General features: G+C 39.0%; 2 protein-coding genes across 2 annotated transcripts; both read right to left on the reverse strand.

The window, feature by feature from the left end:
• Positions 1–602: 602 nt before the first annotated feature.
• LOC119798663 (E3 ubiquitin/ISG15 ligase TRIM25-like) lies at positions 603–3,347 on the reverse strand. The gene has a single exon (XM_038308219.1). The coding sequence runs from the start codon at positions 2,127–2,129 to the stop codon at positions 951–953; it is 1,179 nt and encodes a 392-aa protein (XP_038164147.1). The 5' UTR covers positions 2,130–3,347; the 3' UTR covers positions 603–950.
• Positions 3,348–7,270: 3,923 nt separating this feature from the next.
• LOC119798667 (tripartite motif-containing protein 16-like protein) lies at positions 7,271–9,649 on the reverse strand. The gene has a single exon (XM_038308227.1). The coding sequence runs from the start codon at positions 9,647–9,649 to the stop codon at positions 8,165–8,167; it is 1,485 nt and encodes a 494-aa protein (XP_038164155.1). The 3' UTR covers positions 7,271–8,164.
• Between the last annotated feature and the right edge of the window lie 5,842 nt (positions 9,650–15,491).

Raw genomic sequence — 15,491 nt, forward strand, 5'->3', positions numbered from 1 at the left:
TCTTGTAGGGTTAGTAGGTCATTCCTGTGTAAATAACGTCCAGATGTAAGAGGGCAGTAATCCAAGAAGGGCCTTGACGCTGGCTCCTCGTGAAGAGGGAAGGCCCTCCGACCCACAGGTCACAGTGATGTCATGGCTCTACGGTTTGTGATAAACCTCAACCAAACATGGTAAAAAAAAAAACAATTTAGGACACAAAAAGTAGCATTCATATAAAAAAAGGAGAAGTGAATTAGTCTGGTCTTAATTAAAACTTCATCTAACAAAGACACCCATAAATGATCCATGACAGACACTGCTGTGTATGTTAGCACCATCACAGCACTGACTTCATAGAGCTAAAAAAAAAAAACACAGGGCAGTAGTTCTTTATTTCATGTATCAAGATTGATTTGCATGTTTTTGTTGAATCAAAATTTAAATACCGTACGTCCTTTTTTCTTAAAACAAGTGGATTTGTTCTCGGATTGAGGAAGCAAAAGAAAAATTCTGCTAAAAAAACAAGACAACATATATTTAAAATTAATAATAATGAATAACGATAAAAGGCAACTGCATTTCCATATTTCAAATGCATGTTATATAATCATATTATTTTAAGAGTAAAAATACTAATTCGATTGGCAAACTATGTTATTTACCAATTCAATATAAAGGTAAATACACTTAATTTAAGATATATTCACTTATCTCTATATCGGTTTTCAACTTTAATTTTTAAATCATTGTTAAGGTAAACTTATAGATTTAGAAAATTACATTTATCCAAGGGAATAATCAGTTAAAGTGCATATCATTATACAAAACTGAAAAATCAAATAAATTAGGATTTTCTAGCTGAGAGTATCGCTGCTGCCACCCTCTGGTTAAAAGGGGAACTGCTTGTTTTGGATCAGGTGAAACATGTTCCTATGAGAAGAATAAATCACCTGGAAGGGGGGAAGTCAAAACTAGGTCTGCCTTATCACCTTTGTGTCAACAATTTCCTCCACGACAACTAATATATGTTTTCTAGTTGTAGCTGCCCCACTCTGCGGTGGTGTAGAGTACAGGCCATGGGGGAGGGAGGGGATTTCTCTCAGGATGTTCTTTAGTTTCTCTCTGAGCTCTGACACAGCTGCTGTCACATCCTCAAAGTTTCTCAGAGGACGAATATTGATGCTGGATGAGTGTGTAGACTCACTGAGTGCTGACAGTGAGGGGTAGTTCTGGAGAAACTGGGTGTGATCCTCTGTGATTGAGAGCTTCTCCAGCTCAGCATCTTTCCTCTTCAGCTCAGTGATCTCCTGCTCCAGCTTCTCCCGAAGCTCTTTGACTCGACTCACTTCAGTTTCCTGCTGGGATCTGATCTGCTGCTGTACATCAGAGCTTCTTTTCAGGATGAGACAAATCAAATAAGTGAAGATCTTCTCACTGTCCTCCACTGCTTTATCAGCAGAGCCATTGATGGCCTCCACCTCCTGTTGAAGCAGCTTCACATCTTTCTCCTGCTCCTGGATTCTCTGCTGGATTTGTTGTCGTCTCTCCTGGAGCTTCTTCTGCTTCTCAGTCCTTTCTGCTGCAGCTGGGACTGTTTCATGGCCTTTATGTTCATCCATGGTGCAGAGATAACAGATACACTGCTGATCAGTACGACAGAAGATCTTCTTCACCTCATCATGACGAGAGCAGATGTTCTCCTGGAGATTCTTAGAAGGTTCCACCAGCTTGTGCCTTTTAAATGGTGCAGCATCATAGTGAGGCTGAAGGTGATCCTCACAATAAGAAGCCAAACAGACCAGACAGGACTTGACAGCTTTCCTCTTCCTCCCAGTGCAGACATCACAGGCCACATCTTCAGGTCCAGCATAGCAGTGATCAGCTGGAGCTGCTTGGAGTCCAATCTTCTTTAGACCCTCGACTAACTCTGCTAACATGATGTTTTTCTCCAGTCCAGGCCTCGTTATGAACTCTTTCCTGCACTGAGGGCAGCTGTAGATCCTCCTCTCATCCTCTCCGTCCCAGTGAACCTTAATACAGTCCAAACAGTAGCTGTGTCCACAGGGAATAGTCACTGGATCCGTCAGTTGATCCAAACAGATGGAACAGGAGATGTTACATTGGTTTAGTTGAGCTCCTCTCTGCTCCATTTCAGCTCTCAATAACAATGACTGTCTGAGTTTCTCTTCTATTTAATAGGAGCTGGTTTAGCTTTGGTGTAACTAGTTTTTCTTCCCAGGAAATACCAGCGATTTTGCTCATGATTCTTATTAATCAGAGGAGGAACAAGGAAATACATCAAGCTGAAAACCGACTGCTTACCCTTAAATATGTTCAAAAGGAAATCAAAAGGAATTTTAAAATGCTACTCAGCTCAGTAGACACTTTGGTACAGAGAATGACTACTATATTCTCTTTACACATAAGACCATCAACAAAATACTATGTATTGTATATAAATATTGAGAAATTAATAAAAATCCCTATAAAGAAAACTGCTTTTATAATGGTGTCCTGATGACCTGAGTTATTTTAACTGTTCATTGTTCAATCATTGTTAAATAAATGTTTTGTTAAAAATCAAAAAGAAAAAAAAAAATCTGATTCTTCTCTCAGAGTTCACAGGGAGGCAAAGGTTTCCACACAAATTGCCCCAAAATAGGAGCTTTGAATAAACAAAAAAATACATTAGACCCCATAGACAATTTTAGTTTTACAAAGCAGAATAGAACATCACAAGCAAACCAAGCAAAAATAAGACGGTTCAAGCAATGGCGTAAATATCGGTAAGCAGAGACAGTAGTTGTTTAGGGGCCCCCGACCTATTAGAGGCCCTGTCATTGACACTTGGTTGGCCCCCTATGCAATTGTGGACTAGGAATTCTCTTTGCAGATTTAATGGTGTGAAAAATTCCTCTTAAACCCACCTGAAACTAGGCCGACTGACCGGACTGTATTTATACCGCAACACATGCCATTTCAACATGATGGTGAGCCGTTTAAACACGACACCAGTAGCAAAAGAGGATGGGGTGTTGTACTTCATATGGGGTCCACCCAGATAATGTTGCTTATTGTTGTGTCGTTACGCCATTAGGTTCAGGTGATAAAAATCTAACACAGAGGAAGAACCAGCAATCGGTTTGCCTTTTTTAGGTTTCGCTAGACTATTATTACACTTAAATTTATTTTAATTTTCATAAAGGACACCAAATGATTACATTTAAAGTCGTAGGGAAGCGGCTGTTCCAACCGTTACAGTTCCGAATTCTCCTGAGTGGTGCCCGACTTTACACGAGTGAATAAAGTGAATGTGATTGGTCGCCTATCAAGGGGGCGAGATTGTTGTGTCGGAAAGTTCGCAAGCAAGTCGTGACAGTTTTTTCGGAAGCATGTTGCTAATTAGTTAGCAACCTAGTGCTAGTAGGTTTCCATTGGGACCAAGCGGCACTAAATTGGTGACTTAGCAAGGACCCTGTCAAGGAACGCTATGGACAGCGGAAACATGCAAGAGGAGGAGAGTTTAGTGTCAGAGGTCGTGGATGAGTCTCCTCCATCATACATTTTTTATTTAGAAGAGGAAAGAGGGGATGAAGATGTTGTGGAAGAGGACGCCAGGGCGGTAGAAGCTTGGTTTGGTGTAGAAGGCTTCCAGCCGTACATGTTTGAGCCCTTGCCTTGCAACGCTGCCAGTTCTGTTAGCTCTACGCCTGCTGAAGACACAGACGTCTATCCCCGTGAACACTGGGGCGGAACTCAATGGGAAAGGAAAGGATCCTGATTTCAACCATTGCGTATAATAGCTGCAACATATGTATCAAGATTCTATGACCGAAAAAATTTGATTGACAGCTGACCGTTGATATATGATTGGCCGACTTTAGGTGTTCAAGCTGAGGTATAACTAACTGGCCTGCAGAAGATAACTGGGGAAAAAAACACAGATTTTAAGACAGGATTTTTCTTTTTAACCTTTGGGAAAATATGGTCTGAAAAAGAGTGTATTTATATACATGTTTAAGCCAGAATGATTTGACATTTAAATATGACTTCTGTACGACTTTAATATTTTAATGTCAAATTTTTAAAATAACGTGAGATAATTATAATTTTTTAGACAAGTGATTATATAGTCTAAAGAACAGAAAAGACACATCTGGTTAAAATAAATTTCCAATGCAGCCAATTCCCACTGGAATGCATTATGATTATTAATAAAAAACACATGGCTTCTGCCGCCCTGGCGTCCATCATCCCTGTGAATTCTGGGACGTACCTCAATGGGAAAGTAAATGATTCTTATTTCTTTTTTCAACCGTTGCAGATACAAGCTGCGACATATGAATCAAGATGCTATGACCTAAAAATTTGATTGACAGATGACCGTTGATATATGATTGGCCGAATTTAGGTGTACAAGCTGACGTATAACTAACTGGCCTGCATAAGATAACGGAACAAACCCCACAGATTTTAAAACAGGATTTTTTTTTTAAACAGAAATTTTCTAACTTTAGGGACAATATGGTCTGATAAAGACTACATTTATATACATGTTTAAGCCAGAATGATTTGACATTTAGATACGACTTCCTTACGACGTTAAATAATTTTACGTTTTGAATAAAACTCACAAGCAAGTTTTGGCTTGAAGAAAACAGCAATTTCCAGGGAAGTTTTTTTTTGTTGATTTCACAGCAGTTTGAACATCCCAGCAGCGACACAAAGGCCCACATTAGGAGAGAGGAGGAGTTAAACTGCCTCACATCTATAACTCTGCTGCAATTGATGCTGTCGGCTGGTTTATAGGATTTAGAAGCAGAAATCAGCTGGAATTGCAGACAAATGAGGTAAGTCCATGAGAAGACATGGACTTGGGATCAGGGCATGTATTATGCTGAGGAGGAAAACACTGTTAACATCTTATAAGTTGTCCTCTGATCCAGCTCTAACACAGCTCCTTTGGAGCACACAAAGTTTTTAGTAATCAACAAAACAAACCCCCTATAACCAATAGATAGCCAAGCATGAGCCTAGAGATAATCAGCGCCATCTTTGGGGGGGCTCCCTGGGCGCTGCACAAAGGCAGCCCACTGTTCCCCAATGGGATCAGTTAAATGCAGAGAGTTAATTTCCTTGCTCTGTACTTGTGACAATGTAATGACGGTAAAAAAAACAAATAACGTAATGGAAACTGTCTGTATTAACACATCACCTCAAAATTCCAAAAAAGAGAAACTGTGCATGAATGTCTCATATTTTACTTCCTGCGATGTGAGTCAATCTTTAACTGTCATACCCAGATTACTGGGAGAGAGCAAAAATATGCGGATAAACAGGAAAGAGTAGAGATAACGCAGTAGAGATAAGATTTGTAGCAGGAACAAGAAATGTTTTCAGACTGACTGATTCTCTGGAAGGTTTGTTTAACCGCTTTTGGTTTCTACTTTATCATATGGAAGTGAAACAATTCATCTTCCACTGAATTGAACTAAATGTCCCAACAAACTGATGAACCAGTCCAACAGAACCAGCATTTAAACAGCATTTGAACAGTGCGTGCCGCATGCAGTCTTTAGTCCTTCTTCCCACTGTATGTCTGAATGCTTCAATCCATTTATTTCTGGATTCTGATGTTTTTATGTAATCATTCCCATTACTTTAAAAATGTTTCAGATGTTGTACTGCAGTGCAAACTTTATGCAGCTCCAAACAGATTCCGATGGCCATAAAAACTATGTGAGAATCATGTGCAGCACAATAGTAAACATGGAGAAATAGTTATTGTCATGATTTTATCTAAAGATCTGACCCACATGCAGAAAACCAAACACAGAGAGACCAGGGAAAAGTTTAACAGGTTTTATTGTGAGTAGATAAAGAGGAGTCCAGTGCTGCTCTGAATACTGTCGAACCGGGACTGAAAATTGAAGGGGAAGATTTTGCGGTTAGTTCAGGCTCCGTGGGAAATTTGTGTCTTTGATTTGAAGAAGGGAATAAAGGCAGCAGGACTCACGTTTCCAGGAAAAGGTGTCTTTCGGTGAATCCAGTCGGTGTGGGTTGCTCCTGCATGCGCAATAGAGGACACTATGATGTCACAAGCATGCATGGTATGTGTTTATGGAAATAAACTTGAATTGTAGTGCTGGAGCGTATCTACTGTAGCAATCTTTAATTTCTTTCCCAACCTCAGCCAGGGCATTAAAAATACAATCTTTTCAAGATGGTTGAAAATAAGGACTTTTCTCCACAATATTGTGTCACAGCAAAGAACAGAAGGACCCAGTATTCAGGCAAGACAGACAGTGGGATTACTCAAAAAAGCATTTATTAAAAAATTTAAGAACGGTTGTACAGTACATTCAAACATTTACCGTCACACGCATTATGCTTTTTTATACGTTTTTCTCTCCAGTTTCTCTAAAAATTGACCCATTAAGAGTTAGCGCCTTGAATTAATATTTCCATATAGCCAAGATGTATTTATTTATTTCGAACAGACAGTAAAAACAATCAAGAAAGAAAGAAAAATTTGAATGAAACAAACTTAAGAATGAAAATATAAAACAAATTATTTTGCCCATGTGACATGTAAATTTTATATTTTCTGTTCGAAAAGGAGCAGGTAGAAGATACATCTTATAATGTCCCGCCCCTTTCCTACTTGTCAATTTATCCTCAACTAACTGTCAAAACATCAAAAAACCAAAAAAAACACTTGTTTCCATTCCACATGATGTTTAGCCATGTACAATTATTTTAAGTACTATTTCTGTCATCAATTACATTATAGACTATTAAACAGTCATCTTATATAGCGTATTTTGAAATGAGCTCGGTTTTAATCAGTTTATTAAATTGGTTTGCATTTTGAATTTTTTTAAAGTCGTCATTCAATCCATTCCAGACATTTACTCCACACACAGATAAACAAAAACTCTTCCTGGTTGTTTTAAAGTGTTGTTTTTTAAAGTATCCTTCACCTCTTAGATCATAACCCGCTTCTCTGTCACCAAACATTTCCTGGATATTGTGTGGAAGTTTTTGATTTCGAACCTTAAACATGAATTGAGAAGTTATAAATATCACCAGGTCCCAGAATTTCAGTATATGTGATTTGATAAATAACTGGTTTGTGTGTTCCCAGTATCCCACTTTATGTAGTATTCGGATTGATTTCTTTTGTAAAACGTATAATGGCTGTAAATTTGCTTTGTATGTATTCCCCTAAACTTCCACACAATATGTTAAATGTGGTACAATGAGTGTGTTGTACAGAATAAAAAAAGATTTGTAATCCAGGACGAAACTAATTCTTCTTATAACAGCAACACTTTTGGCTATTTTAGATTTTACTAGGCTGATCTGAGGTTTCCAGCTAAACTTATCGTCTAATATGACACCCAAGAATTTTATTTCATGTACTTGTTCTAAATCAACCCTTTCAATTGATATTTTAATTGGTTTATTTCCTGTTTTTTATTGTTTCCGAATATCATGAATTTGGTTTTATCTAAATTTACTGATAATTTATTGTTTTTGAGCCAATGCTGTAATTTTTCCATTTCTGTGTTGACCACTTCTGAAAGTTGTTGAAGGTTTTCTCCAGTACAGAAGATACTTCTGTATCATCAGCAAATAGAATGTACTTTATAAGGTTTGTATAATTACAAATAGCTCATATGTTCTTTAGTTTACAAAGGATCATTGAAGCATTGAAAGCAGACCACCACAACATTAGATGATTCAAGGAGGGAGACATTAAATCCACCATTTTAATGTTGAATTTTCTGTTCTGTTACATTAGAATTATGAGGGCACACAAACATTAAATTTCAGTTTTTATTGTGTAAATTACAAAAAAGCTACAGACATCATTTAAGTCCATCTATGACAACAGGGAAAATACAATCTAATAAAGACTCGACTTGATTCTATTTGATTTCTACAATTAGTTTGATCCATAATCCGCTCATTTTGCAATAAAATAATGATGTTTTGAGTTGATACAGATAATCAGGATGATTAAAGCTCCCAGCAGCTCTTCTGTAGACTGATTTTTAACAAGAAAAACATTCGGTCTTACAAAGTGATAAATATCATTGTAATTAGTTAAGGTGAATACTAGAAACTAAAGCAAAAATAAGCAAAATAATTAAAGAATTGGACTTTAGATTACTTCTGACTATTTCAAGTTAATGAATTCAAGGGAGTATATAGAGCCATAAAGCCTAACCCCAGCATATAGAGGCTGAGTGAATGTGGTCTGGACTCTATGGAGGAGAGTCATGGTTTCAGAGACGCTGTAGAAAGACAGAATACCTGCTCTGTGATCCAGATACACTCCTATTCTGGAGGAAACTGGACCTGGTACTGGAGTTTTAACTCTGTTGTGACAAAATGTATAACTGCTTGTGTCACAATATAAAGACCAAGATTTGTCATTAAATCCAAATCCTTCTACTTTGCCAATGTTCCTGTAAGAAACTGCTATACAAACTCCTTCTCCTCTCCACTCCACCTCCCAGTAACTACGTCCAGTCAGACTCTCTCTGCTTAGAACCTGAAACAGAAAAGTGAATCTGTCTGGATGATCAGGATAAGGCTGTTGGTGGTCTGTTAATCTAAGCATTCTGTTCCCCTTAGATAATAAAAGATTTTTGTTTGCTGTGTTTGGATCTAGAGTGATTTCTTGAAAATATTTTAAGAATTCGTTTCTGGTGTTTGGTTCTGACTCTAAAACCTCCACTCTAGTGGCTGATGGTGAGATGTTTGTCCCTGTGTCTCTCAGGATATCATCTAGTAAGTCTCTGAATTCTGAGACAGCTGCTGTCACATCCTCGAAGTATCTTGGAGGACGAATATTGATGCTGGATGAGTGTGTAGACTCACTGAGTGCTGGCAGTGAGGGGTAGTTCTGGAGAAACTGGGTGAGATCCTCTGTGTTTTGGAGCTCGTGCAGCTCAGCTTCTTTCCTCTTCAGCTCAGTGATCTCCTGCTCCAGCTTCTTCTGAAGCTCTTTGACTTCACGCACATCAGTTTCCTGCTGGGATCTGATCTGCTGCTTCACATCAGAGCTTCTTTTCTGGATGAGACGGATCAGATCAGTGAAGATCTTCTCACTGTCCTTCACTGCTTTATCAGCAGATAAATTGATGGCCTCCACCTCCTGTTGAAGCATCTTCACATCTTTCTCCTGGTCCTGGATTCTCTGCTGGATTTGTTGTCGTCTCTCCTGGAGCTGGTCCACCAGATCATGCTTCTTCAGTCCAAAGACATTACAGTGAGCTTGTTGGTGATTCTCACAGAAGGAAACCAAACAGACCTGACAGGACTTAACAGCTTTCATCTTCCTCCCAGTGCAGACATCACAGGCTACGTCTTCAGGTCCAGCATAGCAGTGATCAGCTGCAGCAGCCTGGAGTTCAATGTTTTTAAGATCCTCAACTAAGTCTGCTAAGATTGTGTTTTTCTTTAAGACAGGTCTTCCACTAAATGTCTCCCTGCACTGTGGGCAGCTGTAGTTTCCCCTCCGACCCTCTACATCCCAGTGGTCCTTAATGCAGTCCATACAATAGCTGTGTCCACAGGGAATTGTTGCTGGATCCTTCAGTAGATCCAAACAGATGGAGCAAGAAATTTTCTCCATCTGAACTCCTCTCTGAGCCATTTTACCTCTCAGGAACAGCGAGTGTGCACGTTTCTTTATCTCAGAGGTGTGAGTAGTTTGAACTTTCTTCTGAAGTGTTCCCTATTGTTCCGCTCAGTGATATCTAAAGGGTTGGGCAGGCAATAGAAATTATTTGATCAAAGTGCAAAGTGCATATACTGTGTTATATGAGGAAGAAGATTGATTAGTATGACTTCAACTACAGGAATATGAGCAGTTTGAAGCACAAAATTAATTTTTAACTCATTTTATTGATGCAACCTTTGTCCCAATGGGCGTGTTTCAGTGTAAATCCAGATTTAATAAGCAGCTGCTGTGATTTTAAAAAGTTTTAAAAGTCAGTTTTACGAAACTAAATCTCTCCAGCTAAAAAGAGAAACCCAGTACCTTAAAGTATCAAACTGCAGATACATTTTGACCAACAACATACGATAACTTTTCAAACTAAGCCAAAACAGCCTGTATGTAAAAAAACAATCTAATCTAATCTAATCTAAGCTTATCTAACATCAACTAAAGCCAACTTTGAACCTTAAGCTCCGCTTCTGATTAATAACAACATCAGGAAGCCATTACTATGCTGCTGTTAGGATTCCAGTTTGTGTAGGATGTTTTTTGTGTTTTCCTCTTTCCACCACCAGGCGGTGCCCTGTCCTCGTTCGGCCTCTTAAGCTCTTAAGCTGCTGACTGCCACTACCTCGACGCCTCGACCTTAATTTCGGGAGGGAGTCTTCTCAAGGGATCAATAAAGTCCTGTCTAAGTCTAAGTCTAAGTGTGAGTTTTTGCCAGTTTTGCTGAGTCAAACTGAGTTTTTGTCACCTTGTGTTTTTGTCTTTGCCTCTCGGCAGGAAGTCATCCAGCATACTGGATGTTTGGGACCTGGATGTTTGGGACCTTCTCCACCTGGAAGGATCGTCTGAGCCTCAACTAAGCTGGGGATTCAAACTGGAGGTTGGGTTCTCCTTTTACCCAAAGGATTGTTCAAGGGCGTAGGTTTGATTTGAACTTTGGTAGGGACACTATCAGTCGGTTGTCATTGGTGCTATGCAATATGCATGTCCTTTTTTATGCACGGTGTGAGGATCCGTACTGATAAGAGGAATTCATTGTTAAAAGAGAAAAGCAGCATTTTGCTACATTAATAAAAATTGTATAAGCACTACACTCATTAGATGCTGTTTATGAATGTTTGAAGTATCACCGGCTCTGATCAATGTGGAATTAGGACTGTTTTCCACTTTGAAAATGGTTTCATTTGAACGACTAAGAGAGAAGGTAAATACAGTATTTTCTTCTGAAGATATAGAATTGTGCACAGTTAAACCCCACTCTTATATTTTTCCTACTATGCTCTCTCTGTATCAAGCGAAATAATACATTCATTAAAATATTAAGTTCACTATAAAAGTGGAACATCTGGGCTGTAGTTACTCTGTGTAGAACATTTCATGTATTTTATCTGGGACTGAAAAAATGAATCGTATTAATTGCTTATTTCAATAATCGTCAACTAATTTAGTGAGTGATTCATCATTTACTGTAGAATAGAGACTCTAAAACATAATAAAAATGTAAAATATGCCTTTCTCCGACAGAGCAACCCACTTAGATCAGTAATTATACCAACATTTTTAAAATACAACATATACACTATATTGCCAAAAGTATTTGCTCACCCATCCAAATTATTGGAATCAGGTGTTCCAATCACTTCCATGGCCACAGGTGTATAAATTCAAGCACCTAGGCATGCAGACTGTTTTTACAAACATTTGTGAAAGAATGGGTCGCTCTCAGGAGCTCAGTGAATTCCAGCGTGGAACTGTGATAGGATGCCACCTGTGCAACAAATCCAGTCGTGAAATTTCCTCGCTCCTAAATATTCCACAGTCAACTGTCAGCTGTATTATAAGAAAATGGAAGTGTTTGGGAACGACAGCAACTCAGCCACGAAGTGGTAGGCCACGTAAACTGACGGAGCGGGGTCAGCGGATGCTGAAGCGCATAGTGCGAAGAGGTCGCCAACTTTCTGCAGAGTCAATCACTACAGACCTCCAAACTTCATGTGGCCTTCAGATTAGCTCAAGAACAGTGCGCAGAGAGCTTCATGGAATGGGTTTCCATGGTCGAGCAGCTGCATCCAAGCCATACATCACCAAGTGCAATGCAAAGCGTCGGATGCGGTGGTGTAAAGCACGCCGCCACTGGACTCTAGAGCAGTGAAGACGCGTTCTCTGGAGTGACGAATCGCGCTTCTCCATCTGGCAATCTGATGGACGGGTCTGGGTTTGGCGGTTGCCAGGAGAACGGTACTTGTCTGACTGCATTGTGCCAAGTGTAAAGTTTGGTGGAGGGGGGATTATGGTGTGGGGTTGTTTTTCAGGAGCTGGGCTTGGCCCCTTAGTTCCAGTGAAAGGAACTCTGAATGCTTCAGCATACCAAGACATTTTGGACAATTCCATGCTCCCAACTTTGTGGGAACAGTTTGGAGCTGGCCCCTTCCTCTTCCAACATGACTGTGCACCAGTGCACAAAGCAAGGTCCATAAAGACATGGATGACAGAGTCTGGTGTGGGTCAGAGTCCTGACCTCAACCCGATAGAACACCTTTGGGATGAATTAGAGCGGAGACTGAGAGCCAGGCCTTCTCGTCCAACATCAGTGTGCGACCTCACAAATGCGCTTCTGGAAGAATGGTCAAAAATTCCCATAAACACACTCCTAAACCTTGTGGACAGCCTTCCCAGAAGAGTTGAAGCTGTTCTAGCTGCAAAGGGTGGACCGACGTCATATTGAACCCTATGGATTAGGAACGGGATGTCACTTAAGCTCATATGTGAGTCAAGGCAGGTGAGCAAATACTTTTGGCAATATAGTGTATATATATATATAATATATAAGATTAAAAAAATGTTTTTGTCTGTCAATATTCTCCATCCAGAACTCATCAAGAGGAAATATTTTAGTATCACCTGTTTTATTTAGACATCACCTGAAGCACTGAAGGGCCAGCTGCTTCACCTACAAGCTGCCCTGCATCATTATTACTGGATATCTGTGTTTCCTATAATCATATAATGTATAAGTGCATTTTTAATAGTAAAGGATTAAATGTAACACAACCTTTTATCATTGTCCTATATTGCTACTGTCTGACTGTTTAAATAGCTCCTTATGTCTATTTTCTTTTTTAGTGGCATCATCTACAAACACAACACTAAGCATGAGCGTAAGTTTATAGAATTATAAAATCCCTTTTAACAATTATAAAAGAAAATATAACACTATCTTATCTGTAATTTAATAATATCCAAAATAAACAGTCAGATTCAAGCATTTTTACCAGACATTAATGTTTGTACTAATTTACTTAAATACTGTGTGGAAATCTATGTAAGATCAAATCAATGTTAATATTCTTCCTCTGTTTGTTCTTGTATTTATCCTATTTCTAGAAGTATAAATAGTCAATTAAATTATTGTTATTATGTGGAACCCTAATTATGCTTTTTAAACGAAAAACAGCAGATGTTTAGCCACCATTTCTTGTTGTTGTAGGCTACTCTATAAAAGAAATAACACCTGCTAATAATTATACCTGAAAGAGTCATCAAAAAATGAAAACAGTAATAGCAACTAAATATTGGTAAAAAGGAAACCCTCACATTTTCTTTCTTAATTGGCTGTGGCTAAGAATCAGAAATGTTGATGGCTTACAGCCTTTATTTGCCCATTTTTCCAGCAGTCTTCAGAACACCTGGCTGACTCAGAATATTTCGTTTTAAAAAACAAAAAAAAGGATTTTTGTTTTTTAGTGCACATGATATTCACATTATATATATATTATTTTTTTTGGGACTAGTTTTGCAGCCTAATATTAATTGCAGTAACCGCGGCATTCTAGTGTGAATACATTTTCAATTTTGTGCTCCAAGCACGGACGGACTAGAAAACAGCCTATCAAGGAGAGAGAAGGCGGGACTTAAGGCAGAACAACCAATGAGAGTGGAGTTAAACAGCCCAGCACAGTTCCATGCGCTGCTACGTGAAAGGGACAGGAGAGACCAGGCAGAGGAGCTGCGAGAGGAAAAGAAGCCACTGCTGCAACAACTACTGCTGTAAATGATAAACATGTTGCTCACATCCAATTATTGGTAGGGACAATTAGGTCGGTTCAACATTTTGGTAGGGACATGTCCCTATGGTCCCTATGCAAACCTACGCCCATGCATAGGAGCGGGTCTCGCAGCCATGGAGGCAGACATCTTTGCACTACGGCAGCGCAGAGCCAACAAACTAGCGATTGCGAGATCGCCCATTACGCTCGAAAGTAACTACGGCAAGTTGAGAGAGATAAACTGAGACGGTACTGAACAATAGATGGCAGTATTAAAATTATCTATGTAAACAAACCTCATCACTTGAGAAGGTAGGTGATGCGGACGTCGTGGAAGACATTTTGTCCCATAACGCTCGCCGTACTGTTGGGGGGGAGAAGCGGTGGGGGGAGATGTTCTTTATTGCTGCTTTGCACTGACCTAAATTTCCTTTTACTGTCTTTCCTCAGTCAATTGTCCTATATGAGCATCAGAGTTTTTGGCATATCTTGCTGCAGCTCTGCCTGTGTTAATGGCCTCCTTCACTCTTCTCTCAAACCATTGTTTTCTCACAGAATGTATGTATATTAAGCTGAGTCCTGCCCTAAACAGCTGGCACTTACTGTGCTGAGCCATGCTTCTGTTTTGTGTTGAGCTTTCCTATTAGTAATGAGGTTGCATTCTTTCCCCAATATAAAGCTCTGCATATACCTTGTTGGACATTTATTTTAAGTTTCCAGATATACAAGCAACATACGTAAAGATTTTTTTTTCTTCTATAAGTTTCATTGACTGGTATGTTTTTAACCAGGAGGCACTGTAGAGCACCCATACAGTTCAGCCTAAAAGTAGTTATCTATTGCTGTGGCAAATAAAGAAATATTTGGCCAAACAAAGTCACAGATTGATAGTCTTGTGGTGCTGAAGGAATTGCTCACTGCGGGTCAAAAAATGCTTGTGCTGTGCAATTAATCACGCAATCACTTTGGGCTCCGGGGCAAGGATCCTTTTCCTACAACATAACAATTTCTCAGCTATATCATCGCAAACCATGGCTGAAAATGGATATACATCATTTTATATTACATGTCACAATACTTTTTCCCTGTGCCATTCCTCATTATTACACATGACTTCATGTCTGGACATCTAGGCTTTACTTTTCTTTGTATGTATAGATTGCATGGATTGTTACTGACTTCTGGTGAAAATGTCATGAGAATAGCACATCTAGAAATATATTCACTGAGAAAAATGGTGGCGTGTTCAATACTTATTCACCTGCTGTAAATGCAAACAATAAGAAGTCAGTCCAGTTCATCACAAATGTTCATGTTCATATTTTAGGCCAAGTCTATATTTTAGGCCCTCTATCCCATTTTAGGAAAACCTTTCCCTTCCTGCTAATACACCTTATTTTCTCCACTATGGGAAAAACACAGATTATTTTGTTTTGTTCGAAGCTTGACTGCTTTTAATTCCGTAAAGTAGTTTGTCTCCCCCTGGTGGATGTTTGTCCATGTTCTACAGTATTCTGGAGTTTCAACATCAGCTGTCTTTAAAGAAGCTTTAATTGGTCATTTTCTTTGTTTCCTCTCTACTCCTAATCAGGTAGTGTTACATTAGTTAGCAGTTGCTATATATATATAATATAATATATATAATTGAAGGATTGCTTTTAAGGCATTTTGATAAAAAAAAAATACATACAATTTCTCTCAAACCTGATCAGGCAATGCTTTAA

The sequence above is a fragment of the Cyprinodon tularosa genome, unplaced genomic scaffold (genome assembly GCF_016077235.1).
Source record: "Cyprinodon tularosa strain WSP-4 unplaced genomic scaffold, ASM1607723v1 ctg633, whole genome shotgun sequence".
NCBI lineage: Eukaryota > Metazoa > Chordata > Actinopteri > Cyprinodontiformes > Cyprinodontidae > Cyprinodon > Cyprinodon tularosa.

Bases quoted from the DNA above. Each gene is read 5' to 3' on its own strand.
- LOC119798663 (XM_038308219.1), bottom strand. From the start codon at position 2,129: ATGGAGCAGAGAGGAGCTCAACTAAACCAATGTAACATCTCCTGTTCC.
- LOC119798667 (XM_038308227.1), bottom strand. From the start codon at position 9,649: ATGGCTCAGAGAGGAGTTCAGATGGAGAAAATTTCTTGCTCCATCTGT.